The following is a 14767-nucleotide window of genomic DNA, read 5'->3' as shown; positions in this document are numbered from 1 at the left end:
TGATTTTTATAGATACATTTAATTTTACTTTTGTGCTTACTACTTTTCTTATTCCTGCTTATGGTCTTTCCATTCAGAGGGTCCCCTTTAACATTTCTTGTAGGGCTGGTTTAGTGGTCATAAATTCCTGTAACTTTTGTTTGTGTGGGAAACTCTTTATCTTTCTATTCTGAATGCTAGCCTTGCTGGATAGAGTATTCTTGGCTGTAGGTATTTTTCTTTCAGCACTTGGAGTGTATTATGCCACTCTCTTCTGGCCTGCAAAGTTTCTGCTGGAAGATCAGTTGACAGCTTTATGGGGGTTCCCTTGTATGTAACTCTTTTCTATTGCTGCTTTTAAAATTCTATCATTACTTTTTGCCATTTTAATTATTATGTGTCTTGGTGTGGACCTCCTTGGGTTGATTTTGTTGAGGGCTCTCTGTGCCTCCTGGATCTGCATTTCTATTTCTTTCCCCACATACAGGAAGTTTTCAGCTATTATCTCTTCAAACACATTTTCTGCCCCATTTTCCCTCTCTTCTCCTTCTGGGACCTCTATAATGCAAATGTTATGCTTGATGGTGTTACTTAGTTCCCTAAGTCTGTTTTCATTTTTTATTTTTTTTCCCCCTCTCTCCTGTTCAGCTTGATTGCTCTCCATTACTCTGTCCTCCAGGTGGCTGATCTGTTCTTCTGTTTCTTCTAGTGTACTATTTATTCCATTGAGTGCATTTTTACCTTTAGTTATTGAGTTGTTCATCTCTGATTGGTTCTTTTTTATGTTTTCTATTTCTTTGTTAGGAGTTTCACTGAGGTCCTCCACTCTTTTCTCCAGTCCAGTGAGTATCTTTATGACCATTACTGTAAATTCTCTATCAGGTGGGGCACTTGGGTGGCTCAGTGCATTAAGTATCTGCCTTCAGCCTAGATCGTGATCCTGGAGTCCTGGGATTGAGCCCTGCATTGGGCTCTCTGCTCAGTGGGGAGACTGCTTCGCCCTCTGACCCTCTTGTGCTCTCTCTCTCTCTCACTCAGGTAAATAAATAAAATCTTTAAAAATAAATAAGTAACATGCCTGATAGAGAATTTCTTATCTGTTTCATTTAGGTCTCTTGCTATGATTTTGTTCTGTTCTTTCATTTGGAACATGTTCCTCTGACTCCTCATTTTGTCTAGCTCTCTGTGTCTGTTTCTTTCTTTCTTTTTTTTTAAGATTTTATTTATTTATTTATTTGAGAGAGAGAGAGAAACATCATAAGAGGGGAGAGGGTCAGAGGGAGAAGCAGGCTCCCCGCTGAACCGGGAGCCCAATGTGGGACTCGATCCCAGGACTCCGCGATCATGTGAGCCGAAGGCAGTCACTTAACCAATTGAGCCACCCAGGCGCCCTCTGTGTCTGTTTCTATGTCTATGTCTCCTGATCTTGTAAGTAGTGGCCTTATGAAGAAGAGGTTCTCTAGTGCCCTGCAGTGCAGTGTCCCCTGTTCACCAGACCTGGCACTTCAGGGGTGTCACCTTATGTGTGTTGTATGCACCCTACTATGGTGGCTGAGCTGCTTTTGCCTTAGGCCAGTTGTCTGCAATGGCTCTCTTTGCCTGTTGTGGGCAGGATTTGGTTGCTGCATTGTTAATGGGCAAATCTGGGGCCGCCTTGGGCTTGAGTTGAGTTAGATCAGGGAGCTAAACAGACCTATGGGGTGCGGGGCAGGGAGAGGGCACACACCAGCTCCTTTGTTCCTGGAGAAGTCTGCCAGCGATCCCTGTCCCTCCAACACATACTCTGAGATTAGTAAACAAATCTCCCTCCCATACACCCCGGGCATTTTTCAAACTGCTGCTTCTATGCTGTATCCCCATAGGGCTGTTTGTTGTGCTATCTCTTTAAGGGCAGAGACTCTGTTTCTTCTTGCCTTCCTAGCTCTCTCAGAGCCAAGCCTGCTGATTTTTAGAGTTCCACCTGATCAGCCCTGTTCATTGTAAGAACTCCTAAAATTACCCCCCTCTGGTTTTCAAAGCCAAATGTTATGGGAATTCATCTTAACTGTGTGAGTTCCCCATACGTGGGGTACTTGGTGTGATAGTCTATTCCTCTTCCCTCTCCAAGCCTGCAGGTCCCTCCCTCCCGTGGACAGTCCCATAGGTCTGTCTGCATAGGCAGCTCCCAACTACCTTTTCATCCTTCCTATCCTCTTCAGTGTGGCCTCTTCTCTACATTTATCTGTGGAGAGTCTGTTCTGCAAGTCTTTGGGTCATTTTCTGGATTATTTACACTGATGGGGTGTTATCTAGTTGTATCCATGGGATGAGGTGAGCTTAAGATCTTCCTATTCTGCCATCTTCCTCAGAAGTCCCTAGTTACAACCCTTGTGAAGATAAAGCTTGGAAAAAATGTGCTCGTTAGGAATTACAAAGATTGTTTCTTCCTTTGACTTATGTTTAATATTTGGCATGCGTAAGAATCATGATGGTGGGATGGCTCCTGATAGAATCTAGACGGTGGTGAAGGGTAGAATGTTAGTAGTTAAGAGTTACCTTCCTGCAGATCCCCTGAAATTCACCCTGTTTAGAGGACCACCTATTTTTCCTGGATCTTCCACTTAGTAGCTCTATGACTTTACCTCCTAGCCTGTTTCCTCTTCAGTGAAATGGAGATACAGAATTGTTCTAAAGATGAAATGGGGGCACCTGGGTGGCCCAGTTGGCTTAGTGTCAGACTCTTGATTTTGGCTCAGGTCATGATCTCAGGGTCATGGGTTTGAGCCCTGTGTCAGGCTTCATGCTCAGTGGGGAGTCTGCTTGAGATTCTCTTTCTGCCTCTCCCTCTGCCCCTCCTCCAACTTCCATACACTCTCTCTCTAAATAAATAGGTAAATAAATCTTTAAAAAAATAAAAATAAAAAATGAAGTTGGCTATGTGAAAATATTCAGTCATTTATAAACATCATGCAAATTTAAGATATTCTAGTTTTAACTCTTCTGTATTGAGATATCAACATCTTTTCCTTCTTCTTTGTATTTTCTAATATTTAAACCCACATTCTCTAAAATCTTCATAGTTGGGTGGATCAGGGCCCTCTGCCATTTCCAAACTTAATTTTATTGAAAAAAAAAACCCATCACAGATAAAGGAGGCCTATGTCATCAAATATTATCAAAACGTAAGTTGTATTATTTGCTTATTTATAATTTATACACAAAACTTTTCATTCTGTATTTAACATATTTAGTGCTTTAATATTTTTCTTATGATAATTGTAGTAGTAAATTATAAGGCCAGGCCTACTTCCCTGCTATCATATAGCATGAACAATTCAGATTTCTAAAATTTAGAACTGAACTCTTGACATGATGACAATTTTCTATCTTGTTGAGATTCCAGAATTTTATTCCTTAAGGAAATCTTGACCCAATACAACTAACTATATCCTTTGAAAAGGATCCTTTTTATTTGCTGTTGGGAAAAAATCTCTACCTAAAATATCTTTGAACTCTTAGACTATGGCTGATTACAATGACAAGGGAGTTTCCTCTGCTTTCTGCATGTCATTCCTTCCTACTGCGTGAGCCAAGAAACTATTGGGAAAGGGGAAAGAAAGGTCATATTCTAAGTGTGCAGAAGGGAAAGAGTGAGTGCTTTTACAATTGCTTACTATGTAAGCAATTAACTCTTCATATTTTTGGCATCCTCTGATATAAAATACATTGCAGTAACTGAAAATGGCCACCCAATTCTTTCTGTATATTGAATGAAGTAAGAATGAAATGTATTTATCATATTATCATTATTCATAATAAAAACTCTCAACAAAGGAGGTTTAGACAGAGGATATCTCAACATAATAAAAGCCATATATGAAAAACCCAAAGCTAACATCGTACTCAATGGTGAAAAACTGAGAGCTTTTCCTTTAAGATCAGGAACAAGACAAGGATGTCCACTCTCACCACTTTTATTCAACATAGTGCTGGAAGTTCTAGCCACAGCAATCACACAAAACAACAAATAAAAGGCATCCAATTTTGTAAGGAAAAAGTAAAACTTTCACTATTTGTGGATGACATGATATTATATGTAGAAAACCCTAAAAACTCCACCAAAAACCAGTAGATAAGTGAATTAAGTAAAGTTGCAGGATACAAAATTACAGAAATCTGGTGCATTTCTATACACTAATAATGAAGTAGCAGAAAGAAATGAAGAAAACCATCCCATTTACAATTGCACCAAAAAATAATAAAATACCAAGGAATAAACTTAACCAAGGAGATGAAAGACTTGTACTCTGAAAACTATAATACACTGATGAAAGAAATTGAAGATGACATAAGCAAATGGAAAGATATCCCATGCTCATGGATTGAAAGAACAAATACTGATAGTGTCCATACTACCCAAAGTAATCTATGGATTCATTGGATTCCCTATCAAAATACCAACAGCATCTTTCACAGAGCTAGAACAAATAATACTGAAATTGGTATGAAAGACCCTGAGTAACGAAAGCAATCTTTGTTTTTTTTTTTTTAAAGATTTTATTTATTTATTTGAGAGAGAGAGAATGAGAGAGAGAGCACATGAGAGGGGGGAGGGTCAGAGGGAGGAGCAGACTCCCTGCAGAGCAGGGAGCCCGATGCAGGACTCGATCCCGGGACTCCAGGATCATGACCTGAGCCGAAGGCAGTCGCCCAACCAACTGAGCCACCCAGGCGCCCTAACGAAAGCAATCTTGAGAAAGACCAAAGCTGGAGGTACCACAATCCCAGATTTCAAGATATACTACCTAGCTATAGTAATCAAAACAGTATGGTACTGGCACAAAAACAGACGCATAGACTGATGGAACAGAATAGAGAGCCCAGAAATAAACCATGATTATATGGTCAATGAATCATCAACAAAAGTGGCAAGAATGTATAATGGGGAAAAACAGCTTCCTCAATAAATGGTGCTGGGAAAACTGGGCAGCTACCTGCAAAAGGATGAAACTAGACCTTTTTTTTTTTTAAAGATTTTATTTATTTATTTGACAGAGACACAGCGAAAGAGGGAACACAAGCAGAGGGAGTGGGAGAGGGAGAAGCAGGCTTCCCGCAGAGCAGGGAGCCCGATGTGGGACTCGATCCCAGGACCCTGGGATCATGACCTGAGCCGAAGGCAGACGCTTAACAACTGAGCCACTCAGGCGCCCCAGAAACTAGACCATTTTCTTATACCATATACAAAAATAAACTCAAAATGGATTAAAGACCTAAAATGTGAGACATAAAACCATAAAACTCCTAGAAGAAAGCGTAGGCGGTAATATCTCTGACATCAGCCTTCGCAACATTTTTCTAGGTATGTCTCCTGAGGCAAGGGAAACAAAAGCAAAAATGAACTGTTGGGACTACACCCAAATAATAAGCTTTTGCCCAGTGAAGGAAACCATCAACAAAACAAAAAGTCAATCTGCTGAATGGGAGAAGGTATTTGCAATGATATATCCATTAAGGGGTTAGTATCCAAAATCTATAAAGAACTTCTACAACTCAACACCAAAAATTAATAGTAATCCAGTTGGAAAATGGGCAGAGGACCTGAATAGACATTTTTCCAAAGAAGACATACAGATGGTCAACAGACATGTAAAAAGATGCTCAATATCACTAATCATCAGGGAAATGCAAATCAAAACCACAGTGAGATATCACCTCACACCAGTCAGAATGGCTAAAATAAAACCCACAAGAAACAACAAGTGTTGGTGAGGATGTGGAGAAAGGGAACTCTCATGTACTATTGGTGGGAATGTAAATTGGTGCAGCCGCTGTGGAAAACAGTATGGAGGTTCCTCAAAACATTAAAAATAGGATTGTCATATGATCTAATAATTCCACTCCTGGATATTTATCCAGAGAGAACAAAAACACTCATTCAAAAAGAGATGTGCACTGCTGTGTTTATTGCAGCATTATTTACAATAGCCAAGATATGGTAACAGTCTGGGTGTCCATCAATAGATGAATGGATAAAGAAGTTACATATACAATGAAATATTACTCAGCCATAAAAAGGATGAGATCTTGCCATTTGCAGCAACATGGATGGACTTAGAAGGTATAATGCTAAGTGAACTAAGACCTAGAAAGACAAATACCATGTGATTTCTTTTTTTTTTTTTAAAGATTTTATTTATTTATTTGAGAGAGAGAATGAGAGACAGAGAGCACGAGAGGGAAGAGGGCAGAGGGAGAAGCAGACCCCCTGCTGAGCAAGGAGCCCGATGCGGGACTCGATCCCGGTACTCCAGGATCATGACCTGAGCCGAAGGCAGTCGCTTAACCAACTGAGCCACCCAGGCGCCCCCCCCCCCACTTTTTTTTTTTTTTTTAAGATTTTATTTATTTGTCAGCAAGAGAGAGTGTGAGCACCAGCAGGGAGAGCAGGAGGCATAGGGAGAAGCAGGCTCCCCGCTGAGCAAGGACCCTGATGCGGGACTCGATCCCAAGACCCTGGGATCATGACCTGAGCTGAAGGCAGATGCTTAACCGACTGAGCCACCCAGGCATCCCAATACCATATGATTTCACTTACATATAGGATCTAAAAATAAAGCAAATGAGCAAAACACAACCCCTCCCCCCCCAAACAGACTTTCAAATACAGAGAACAAACCAGTGGTTACCAGAAGGGTGTGTGGTGGGGGAATGGGTGAAATAAAGGGGATTAAGGGATACAAACTTCAGTTATAAAATAAATAAGTCACAGAGATAAAAAGTACAGCATATGGAATATAATCAATGGTATTGTAAAAACATCGTAGGGTGACAGATGAGGACTACACTTACATGGTGTGCACTGAGTAATGTATACAATTGTTGAATCAACATGTTATACACCTGAGCTTTTGTTTCCCAGATTTGCTTATGGTTTTACCACAGCTTGTTTGTCCTGGATTGTAATTCTCTTTTATTCCCAAATAAACCCATCTTCTGGTTAAAAAAAAAAAAAAAAGTTATACACCCGAAGCTAATATAACATTGTATGTTAATTACACTTCAGTAAAATAAAACTAAAAAGGAAAAAATTAAATGTTTTTATCTTAGTCAATTTTCTCCACATTGTTTTATTAAATCTATTCATTTTCATTGACTTTTTTTAAAATAGGGGAGCTTATTTTTTTAGTTGAATTTGAGATATAATTTACATATAGTAAAATTCCTCTATTTTGATTGTATAGTTTTATGAATTTTGAAAATGCATGTAGCCATTTAACTACCACCATAATTAAGATCTGGACTATTACCATCAGCCCAAAAAGTTCCTGCAGGCCCATTGCAGCCAATTTCCCCCCAACCTCCCAAGGCCTGGTAGCCGTTGATCTATTTTCTTTCCCTATAGTTTTGCCTTTTGCTAGAATATCATAGAATTGAATCATAAAGTATGTAACCATCTGTGTGTTGCCTCTTTCACTTATTATGATGCTTTTAAGATTTATCCATGTTGTTGTTTGTACCAGTGGTTCATTTCTTTTTGTCACTGGATATTATTCCAATATATAGATGTACCATAGTTTATTCATTTGGAGTGTTTCCAGCTTTGTGCTATTTTGAATAAAACTTCTATGAGTGTTCATGCATATCCCTCTCTGTAGACCTATATTTTCGTTTCTCTTGGGGAAATGCCTAGGAGTAAAATTGCTGGTTGTAGGATAGGCATATGTTTAATTTTATAAGAAACCAGCAAACTGTTTCCAAAGTAGTTGAACCATGTTGTATTCTCAACAATAACATATGAGACTTCCAGTTGCTCTCCATCCTTGTAAAAATCCTTGATATCGTCAGCCTTTTTTTTTTTTTTTAAAGATTTTTTTTAATTTATTTATTTGAGACAGAGAGAATGAGAGAGAGAGAGCACATGAGAGGGGGGAGGGTCAGAGGCAGAAGTAGGCTCCCTGCTGAGCAGGGAGCCCGATGCGGGACTCGATCCAGGGACTCCAGGATCATGACCTGAGCTGAAGGCAGTCGCTTAACCAACTGAGCCACCCAGGCGTCCCGTCAGCCTTTTTAATTTTAGATATTCTATTGGGTATATAATTGTGTCTCGTTGTTGTTTTAATTTGAGTTTCCCTGATTACTGATCTTTTTGAGCATCTTTTCATGTGTTCATTAACCTTTTTTTCTATAATATATTAAATACTTATATATACTGTTTTATTCTGTTCTGTTGACCTAGTTCTTCATTCTTATAAGTACCACATTATTTTAACTATTTTAGTTTTATTTTTTACTTTTACTATTATTATTTTGTAACACATTTTAATACACACCAATATATATACCTCCTATTTTAAAAGCATCCTGGCTATTTTCTTTTGTTTATTCATAGGAACATTAGAGTAATTTTATTAAGTGGCCTCCTATCCTTAATGTTAAAAAAAAGTGGAGATTTTGTTAAACCTAAGAATTATTTTGGAAGGAATCTTTGTAATAGTCTTCTCATCAAGAACACGTTATGTCTCCAGTTATTTAGGCATTTCCTATCTCTTATACAGTTTTGTTAGTTTTTTAAGAATATATATATCTGGGGCACCTGGGTGGCCCAGTCGTTAAGCGTCTGCCTTCGGCTCAGGTCGTGGTCCCAGGGTCCTGGGATCGAGTCCCGCATCGGGCTCCCTTCTCCTCGGGAAGCCTGCTTCTCCCTCTCCCACTCCCCCTGCTTGTGTTCCCTCTCTTACTGTGTCTCTCTCTGTCAAATAAATAAATAAAATCTTTAAAAAAAAATTAATATATATACCAGGTACATTTCTCCGGGGTATTTCTGTAAATTTCATTCTTTTGGGCTATTCATTTTATTTCCATATATAGCAGTAATACTATTCTATTTACTTTCATACTGGTAATCATAATAACGTTTTATCATTGTCCTTTGAGAGTTAAAATCTATTTGAGTGCTACTCACGGATCTTTAACGCTTTGCTTTTTACGGCTTTAGAGGCTGAGCTTTAAATGGGAAGCTCTGACAGTTGGTAGGTTACGTAGAAGATTCTTTTTTTTTTAGGATTTTATTTGACAGAGCACAAGCAGGGGGAGCGGCAGGCAGAGGGAGAAGCAGGCTCCCCACTGAGCAGGGAGCCCGATGCGGGACTCGATCCCAGGACCCTGGGATCATGACCCGAGCCAAAGTCAGACGCTTAACCAACTGAGCCACCCAGGCGTCCCTATGTAGAAGATTCTTACCTTGGAGGCACATATTCCGTTACTTGGGACTTATTTGGCCTTGAAGTCATGAAGGATGTCCTGAGGGAATAAGATGCAAGGTCGTTGACTGCTGTTGAGGAAGAAGCGTGCCAGGGAGGGTGCGGGTAATAAACCTTGTTCTATTTTTGAAGTGACCAAGACCGGGAGGCTGAACTGAGCTGAAACTCAGATCTTCTGATCCCAAGTCCAGAGCTATCTCTCCCCACCATGTGGTTGGATATAAATGACAACAGGTGTTCAGACAGACTCAATTTGTAGAGAGTACAGAGATAATCTGCTATGTTTTAGATTATAAAAAGCACATTTTCCTGTAAAGCTTTATATGTTAAAGAATTAGGTACATATTTTGCTTTTAATTTTGCTTTGAACTTTTCTGAGTTCTATTAGTATGGAATAGTGTGCTTCTCAACTGTTGCATGGGACAAGAAAACCATTTTATTAATTTTTTTTAGGGGGAGGGGGCAGAGAAAGAGGGAGAGAGAGAATCCCCAAGCAGACTCCGCACTGAGCACAGAGCCCGACATGGGGCTCAATCTCACAAACCTGAGATCGTGACCTGAACTGAAATCAAGAGTCAGATGCTTAACTGATTGAGCCACCCTGGTACTCCAAGAAAACCATTTTAATATGTAAGGTAGTTCGTGTAGTTTGAGGAGGACTTTTTTCTTTTTTGTCAGAAGTGAATTCAATTACCCTGACCTTCTTGCATAAGACATTTTCTAGGCTATTTTTTATTTAGTGTGTTCATATGACTGTGCTTTCTGATTTTTTTAAGTAAAATGACCTTTTAAAATAAACTGAGAAGAGAAAAAAAATGAACTTCTTGTCCCTTACTGTTATAAACCTCTTTATAAAACCCAAAAGGATGACATTCATATATTGTCCTTTGAATTTTTAGAAGGTCTTTAAAAGATTGCTATTGCAATGGAAAGTACTGTGGGGTTACATTTACCTTCTAGCCATAAAGCATTATGTTCTACAGGACAATCGAAAGTTTCTGATTGGAAATATGTCTTGGCTTTTAAAATATAGTTTTGAATATTATAAGTGAGGATAAAAGCAGTAACGATAATTATCTATTCTTTTTAAAAAAAAAGTTATACCTTATATTACCTCCTACTCTTTTATTTTTTTAATTTATTTTATTATGTTAATCACCATACATTACATCATTAATTTTTGATGTGTTCCATGATTCATTGTTTGCGTATAACACCCAGTGCTCCATGCAGAATGTGCCCTCCTTAATACCCATCATTGGGCTAACCCCTCCCCCCCCCCGCCCAGAACCCTCAGTTTGTTTTTCAGAGTCCATAGTTTCTCATGGTTTGTCTCCCCCTCCGATTTCCTCCCCTTCATTCTTCCCCTCCTGCTATCTTCTTTTTTTTTTTTTTAACATGTATTATTTGTTTCAGAGGTACAGATCTGTGATTCAACAGTCTTACACAGTTCGCAGTGCTCACCATAGCACATACCCTCCCCAATGTCTATTACCCAGGCACCCCATCCCTCCCACCCCCCACCACTCTAGCAACCCTCAGTTTGTTTCCTGAGATTAAGAATTCCTCATATTTTACACCCTACTCTTGAGTGTGTGTGGAACCTGTAAATATGAGAGTTGCTTCAGCAGTTGGGTTATCTTATATGGCAAGTGGTATTGGGGGAGTCTTATGATTATGCTATACTTTTGTAAGACTCCATCCTAGCGGAGTGAAGACAGACTAGAAGTCAGAGAAATGCCCCTCCTGGCCTGGAAGAAAGCAAGCATCATGCTGCGAACTGCTTTTGGGTGGGGAACTGGTTCCTCTACGAGTAGACAGCAGTGCCCGGCTGATGGCCAGCAAGAAAATGGGAACCTTGGTCCGACAGCTGCAAGGAGCTGATTCTACAAACCTCTTGTATGAGCTTGGAAGAAGACCCTGAGCTTCCGATGAAACCACAGCCCAGCCAACACCTTGATTGCAGCCTTTTGAAACACTGAGTAGAGTAAGCTGTGCCTGGATTTTTTTTTTTTTTTTAATATAAGATTTTATTTATTTGTCAGAGAGTGCACAAGCAGGGGGAGCTGTAGAGGAAGAGGGAGAAGCAGACTGCTGAGCAAGGACCCTGATGCGGGACTTGATCCCAGGGCCCAGGGATCGTGACCTGAGCCGAAGGCAGACGCTTAACTGAGCCACCCAGGCGTCCCTGTGCCTGGATTCTTGACTCATGGAAACGAGATAATAAATTCGTTTGGTTTTAAGCTTATAAGTTTGTAGAAATTTGTTATGCAGCATGGAAAACTAAAACCATGACCTTAAGGAGATTATTGAACTGAGCTAACTTGTTTTCTTTGGAAAAATGGGAATCCTAGCTCTTCATAGGGAAGTTATAGGATTACATGAAATGATAAAGGATCTGGAAATCAGTAGGTATGTCAGAAATATTGGCATTCCAGGTTTCCTGTACGTGGCTGGCATCTGACTCTTGATTTCAGTTCAGGTCACGATCTCAGGTTTGTGAGGTTGAGCCCCATGTCGGGGCAATGGTTTTTGCATCTCTGGGGAAAGCTGTCCTCCTGTTTCTAGAACTGTGCAGTCTACACCTTTGCTGCCACCCCAGGCCAGCTCAGGGAATGGTGGCAAAGTCACAAACAACTGAATTTGTGTTTGGTTGAACAAGTGTTACTGGAATCTACCTAAAGTGGGAGAGAATTATAAAACTTGATTTTGGTCCAATCGTGGAACCATGTTTTTTGGTCCGGTGGTCAGGGAGGGTGGCTCTACTTCTCAAGGCTCGGCTCTGAGCTCTGGGTTGAGTTCCGGTCTGCGCCATGTGTTTCCACATTCTCCTTGGGCCAGCGACTACCTGAGGCATTTTTTTTTTTTTCCTCTTGGGAGCTCAAGAGGCCAAGCCAGACTGTTGGAGTATTCCATCTACTAACGTACCACTGGCTAAAACAAGTTTCATGGCCAACCTCAACATCAGTCGGTGGGCAAGCACACTCTGCCCGCTCGAGTGCACTTCGAGGTCACAGGGCTGAGGGAGGCAGTGGGGAATTGAGAACAATAATCACCACCAGCCTCAAGTGGCAGTTCTTTTGGTTCTTCAGGTTGCTCATTTCTTGGTCCTCTTATTGATTAGTTTCATTCTCTTATTTGACTATGAATTCCCATAAAAATATCATGTTCAGTTCCCAAGAGGGATATACATGAAAGGATATAAGCGGTTGAATTTGGCGACCTGAGGCACAAGTCCTGTTCTTGAGGAGATTCTGTGATTTACAGCACCAGTTTCAGGCGACTGTCTCACTTTCCATGTCCACAGGAGAATATTTCTAATGTATCTCTTGAGAATTCGAAGAACAGGTGGAGAATAGCCTATTAGTCAAAGAGTAAGATACGGAAATATTCCTAGGTTCTCTTGACTCACCAACAAGGCACTCATGAGACCGAACTTTGGCCTTTGTACCCGTACCTGTCATTAAGAGGATGTCGCCTACCTCTCAGCTGAGTAGCATTATCAGTGTTGTTGACTGGGAAGATATTTAATCAAAATATTGTAACAATAGCCTGCCTTTTTTTTTTCCCCTCTGCTGTAGGACATAATGATTACATTTGCCCAGCTACAAATCAGTGTACGATAGATAAGAATCGACGCAAAAGCTGCCAGGCCTGCCGACTTCGGAAGTGCTATGAAGTGGGGATGGTCAAGTGTGGTGAGTTTTCGCTTCCCCTTTCATCATGTGTGGGCCACGCTGACAGCTCTGTCAGGACAGGCGGAGGGACTGGGGACAGGTAGCCTGCGTGAGAGGAGATTTAGGACTTGGTCATTATCTTCAAGTATGTGTATTCTGTCCCACTGGAGGGGGCACTGACTTATTCCCTGTAGCTGCGGAGGACAGAGCGGAGGTAAACAGGAACGGGTTATGGGAGGCACATCTTGGCCCAATATAGGGAAGATCTTTCTACGATTCAAGTAGTCTGACAACACAATGGGCTGCTGCATGAATTTGAGAACTCTGGCCACTGAAGTACGCAACTGGGTTGGATGACCATCAGCCTGAGGCCTTGAGAGGTCTAAGGAGGAAGTTCTGGTAAATGTTCACAGGGAAAGCTGTGACAAGAAAGTAGAGTGTCTGGTGGGTTACTTGGATAGCTATGGGAAAGACTTGTGCCTATCCTCTATTAGCTTTCTAGAGAAGATCTGTAGAGGAGTCAGAAACATGATAGAACTATGGAAAGCACATAGAACATAGATTCTGCGTTACGAGGGTATGTCTTCATATCATACGTGTGTGTGTATCCACACATAGGTGCATACATCCATGAAAAACAAAGAAAAATGGGCACATTAGAGTAACAGCTGACAAGAATGCCTACATCCTGCTCTCTCCACCTGGCTAACTTGATTCATTCGTTTGTACACACTTGCTGGTTTATGCGCACTCACATTAGCTCTGCCTGTACTTTTCCCGTTACTCTGCTAGTCAATATTTTGCCTGTGGTTAGTTGTAATTTATCTCTTTGTAACTATTTGAAAAATTTAAAACAAGAGTCTCTTTTCTCCCTGACAGTCTCTTAGGAGCTCTGCCTTTTGAACATTCTCTGTCCTTTTTTTTTTTTTTTTTAAAGATTTTATTTATTTATTTGACAGAGAGAGACCCACAGCGAGAGAGGGAACACAAGCAGGGGGAGTGGAGAGAGAGAAGCAGGCTTCCCGCCAAGCGGGGCTCGATCCCAGGACCCTGGGATCATGACCTGAGCCAAGGCAGACGCTTAACGACTGAGCCACCCAGGCGCCCCTCTCTGTCCTTTTTAAAAAATGTATATAATAGATAAGACATCTCATCCAGCTATATTGTAGTATAGCAGAAGTCCTCTAGAATCACTGATGTTTTCTGTTTTCTTTGTAAAATACCCTGCCAATACCCATGACCAGTGTGTACTGGTAATTCTCTAAAACATTCGAGCATTTCTGCTCCCCCGCCTTCAGTTATACCTTTATCAGTAACCAGTGGGTTTCTTCCAAAACCTGTTTCCACTCATTGTAACTGTCAAATTATATAATTTAATTAGAATTTATGCAAGCATATGAAATATGAGTAGGAAAAGACAATCATTTCTGTGAAAGCTTTGGATAAAACTGTACAGGAGGGGCACCTGGCTGGCTCAGTCGAGTCTTCATCTCGGGGTTGTGAGTTAAGCCCCATGTTGGGTGTAGTGCTTGCATTAACTGTAAAGGACTAGTAGCTATGGAATTAGATATGAGTGAGATTGGGGGGGAGGGGTCATAAACCCTAGAAAAAATCTGAATTTGGATTGCTTTATGAGTGCCTAAGCTCTTGCTCTGTTTTAAGGAAGGTGGAATTGAAAATTCAGAGACAGTGTATCACGGACGTGGCCTATGTAGACAAGTTACTTGTGATTTAATTGGTGGAGGTACTGAAGGAGAAAGCCTTAGCCCTTTGACAAAAGATTGCAAATCAATGTTTCATGTTTTAAGTTAATATTTTAAGGTGAGTGTATTTTTTAAAAAGTGATTTACAATTTAGTCTTAGGATAAG

At 40.5% G+C, this 14767-nt stretch overlaps 1 protein-coding gene across 8 annotated transcripts in view; it reads left to right on the top strand.

Annotated features, from left to right (window-relative positions):
- Positions 1–14767, top strand: part of ESR2 (estrogen receptor 2) — an 83747-nt gene that overhangs the window by 16097 nt on the left and 52883 nt on the right. For all 8 annotated transcript variants that reach the window (XR_008508141.1, XR_006795097.1, XM_064571160.1 and 5 more), the window contains exon 4: positions 12803–12919. Coding sequence is in view for 6 of the 8 variants with exons in the window: in XM_064571160.1 (XP_064427230.1) it covers positions 12803–12919 (117 nt within the window). In the remaining 2 variants the exon portion in view is untranslated. The remainder of the gene's footprint in view (positions 1–12802; positions 12920–14767) is intronic.

Source organism: Mirounga angustirostris, unplaced genomic scaffold (genome assembly GCF_029215605.1).
Source record: "Mirounga angustirostris isolate CCGP_5_RB_7025 unplaced genomic scaffold, mMirAng1.0.hap1 SCAF_9, whole genome shotgun sequence".
Taxonomy (NCBI): Eukaryota; Metazoa; Chordata; class Mammalia; order Carnivora; family Phocidae; genus Mirounga; species Mirounga angustirostris.
The sequence above is the reverse complement of the archived record's forward strand: the minus strand, read 5'-3'. Positions and strand labels throughout refer to the sequence as shown.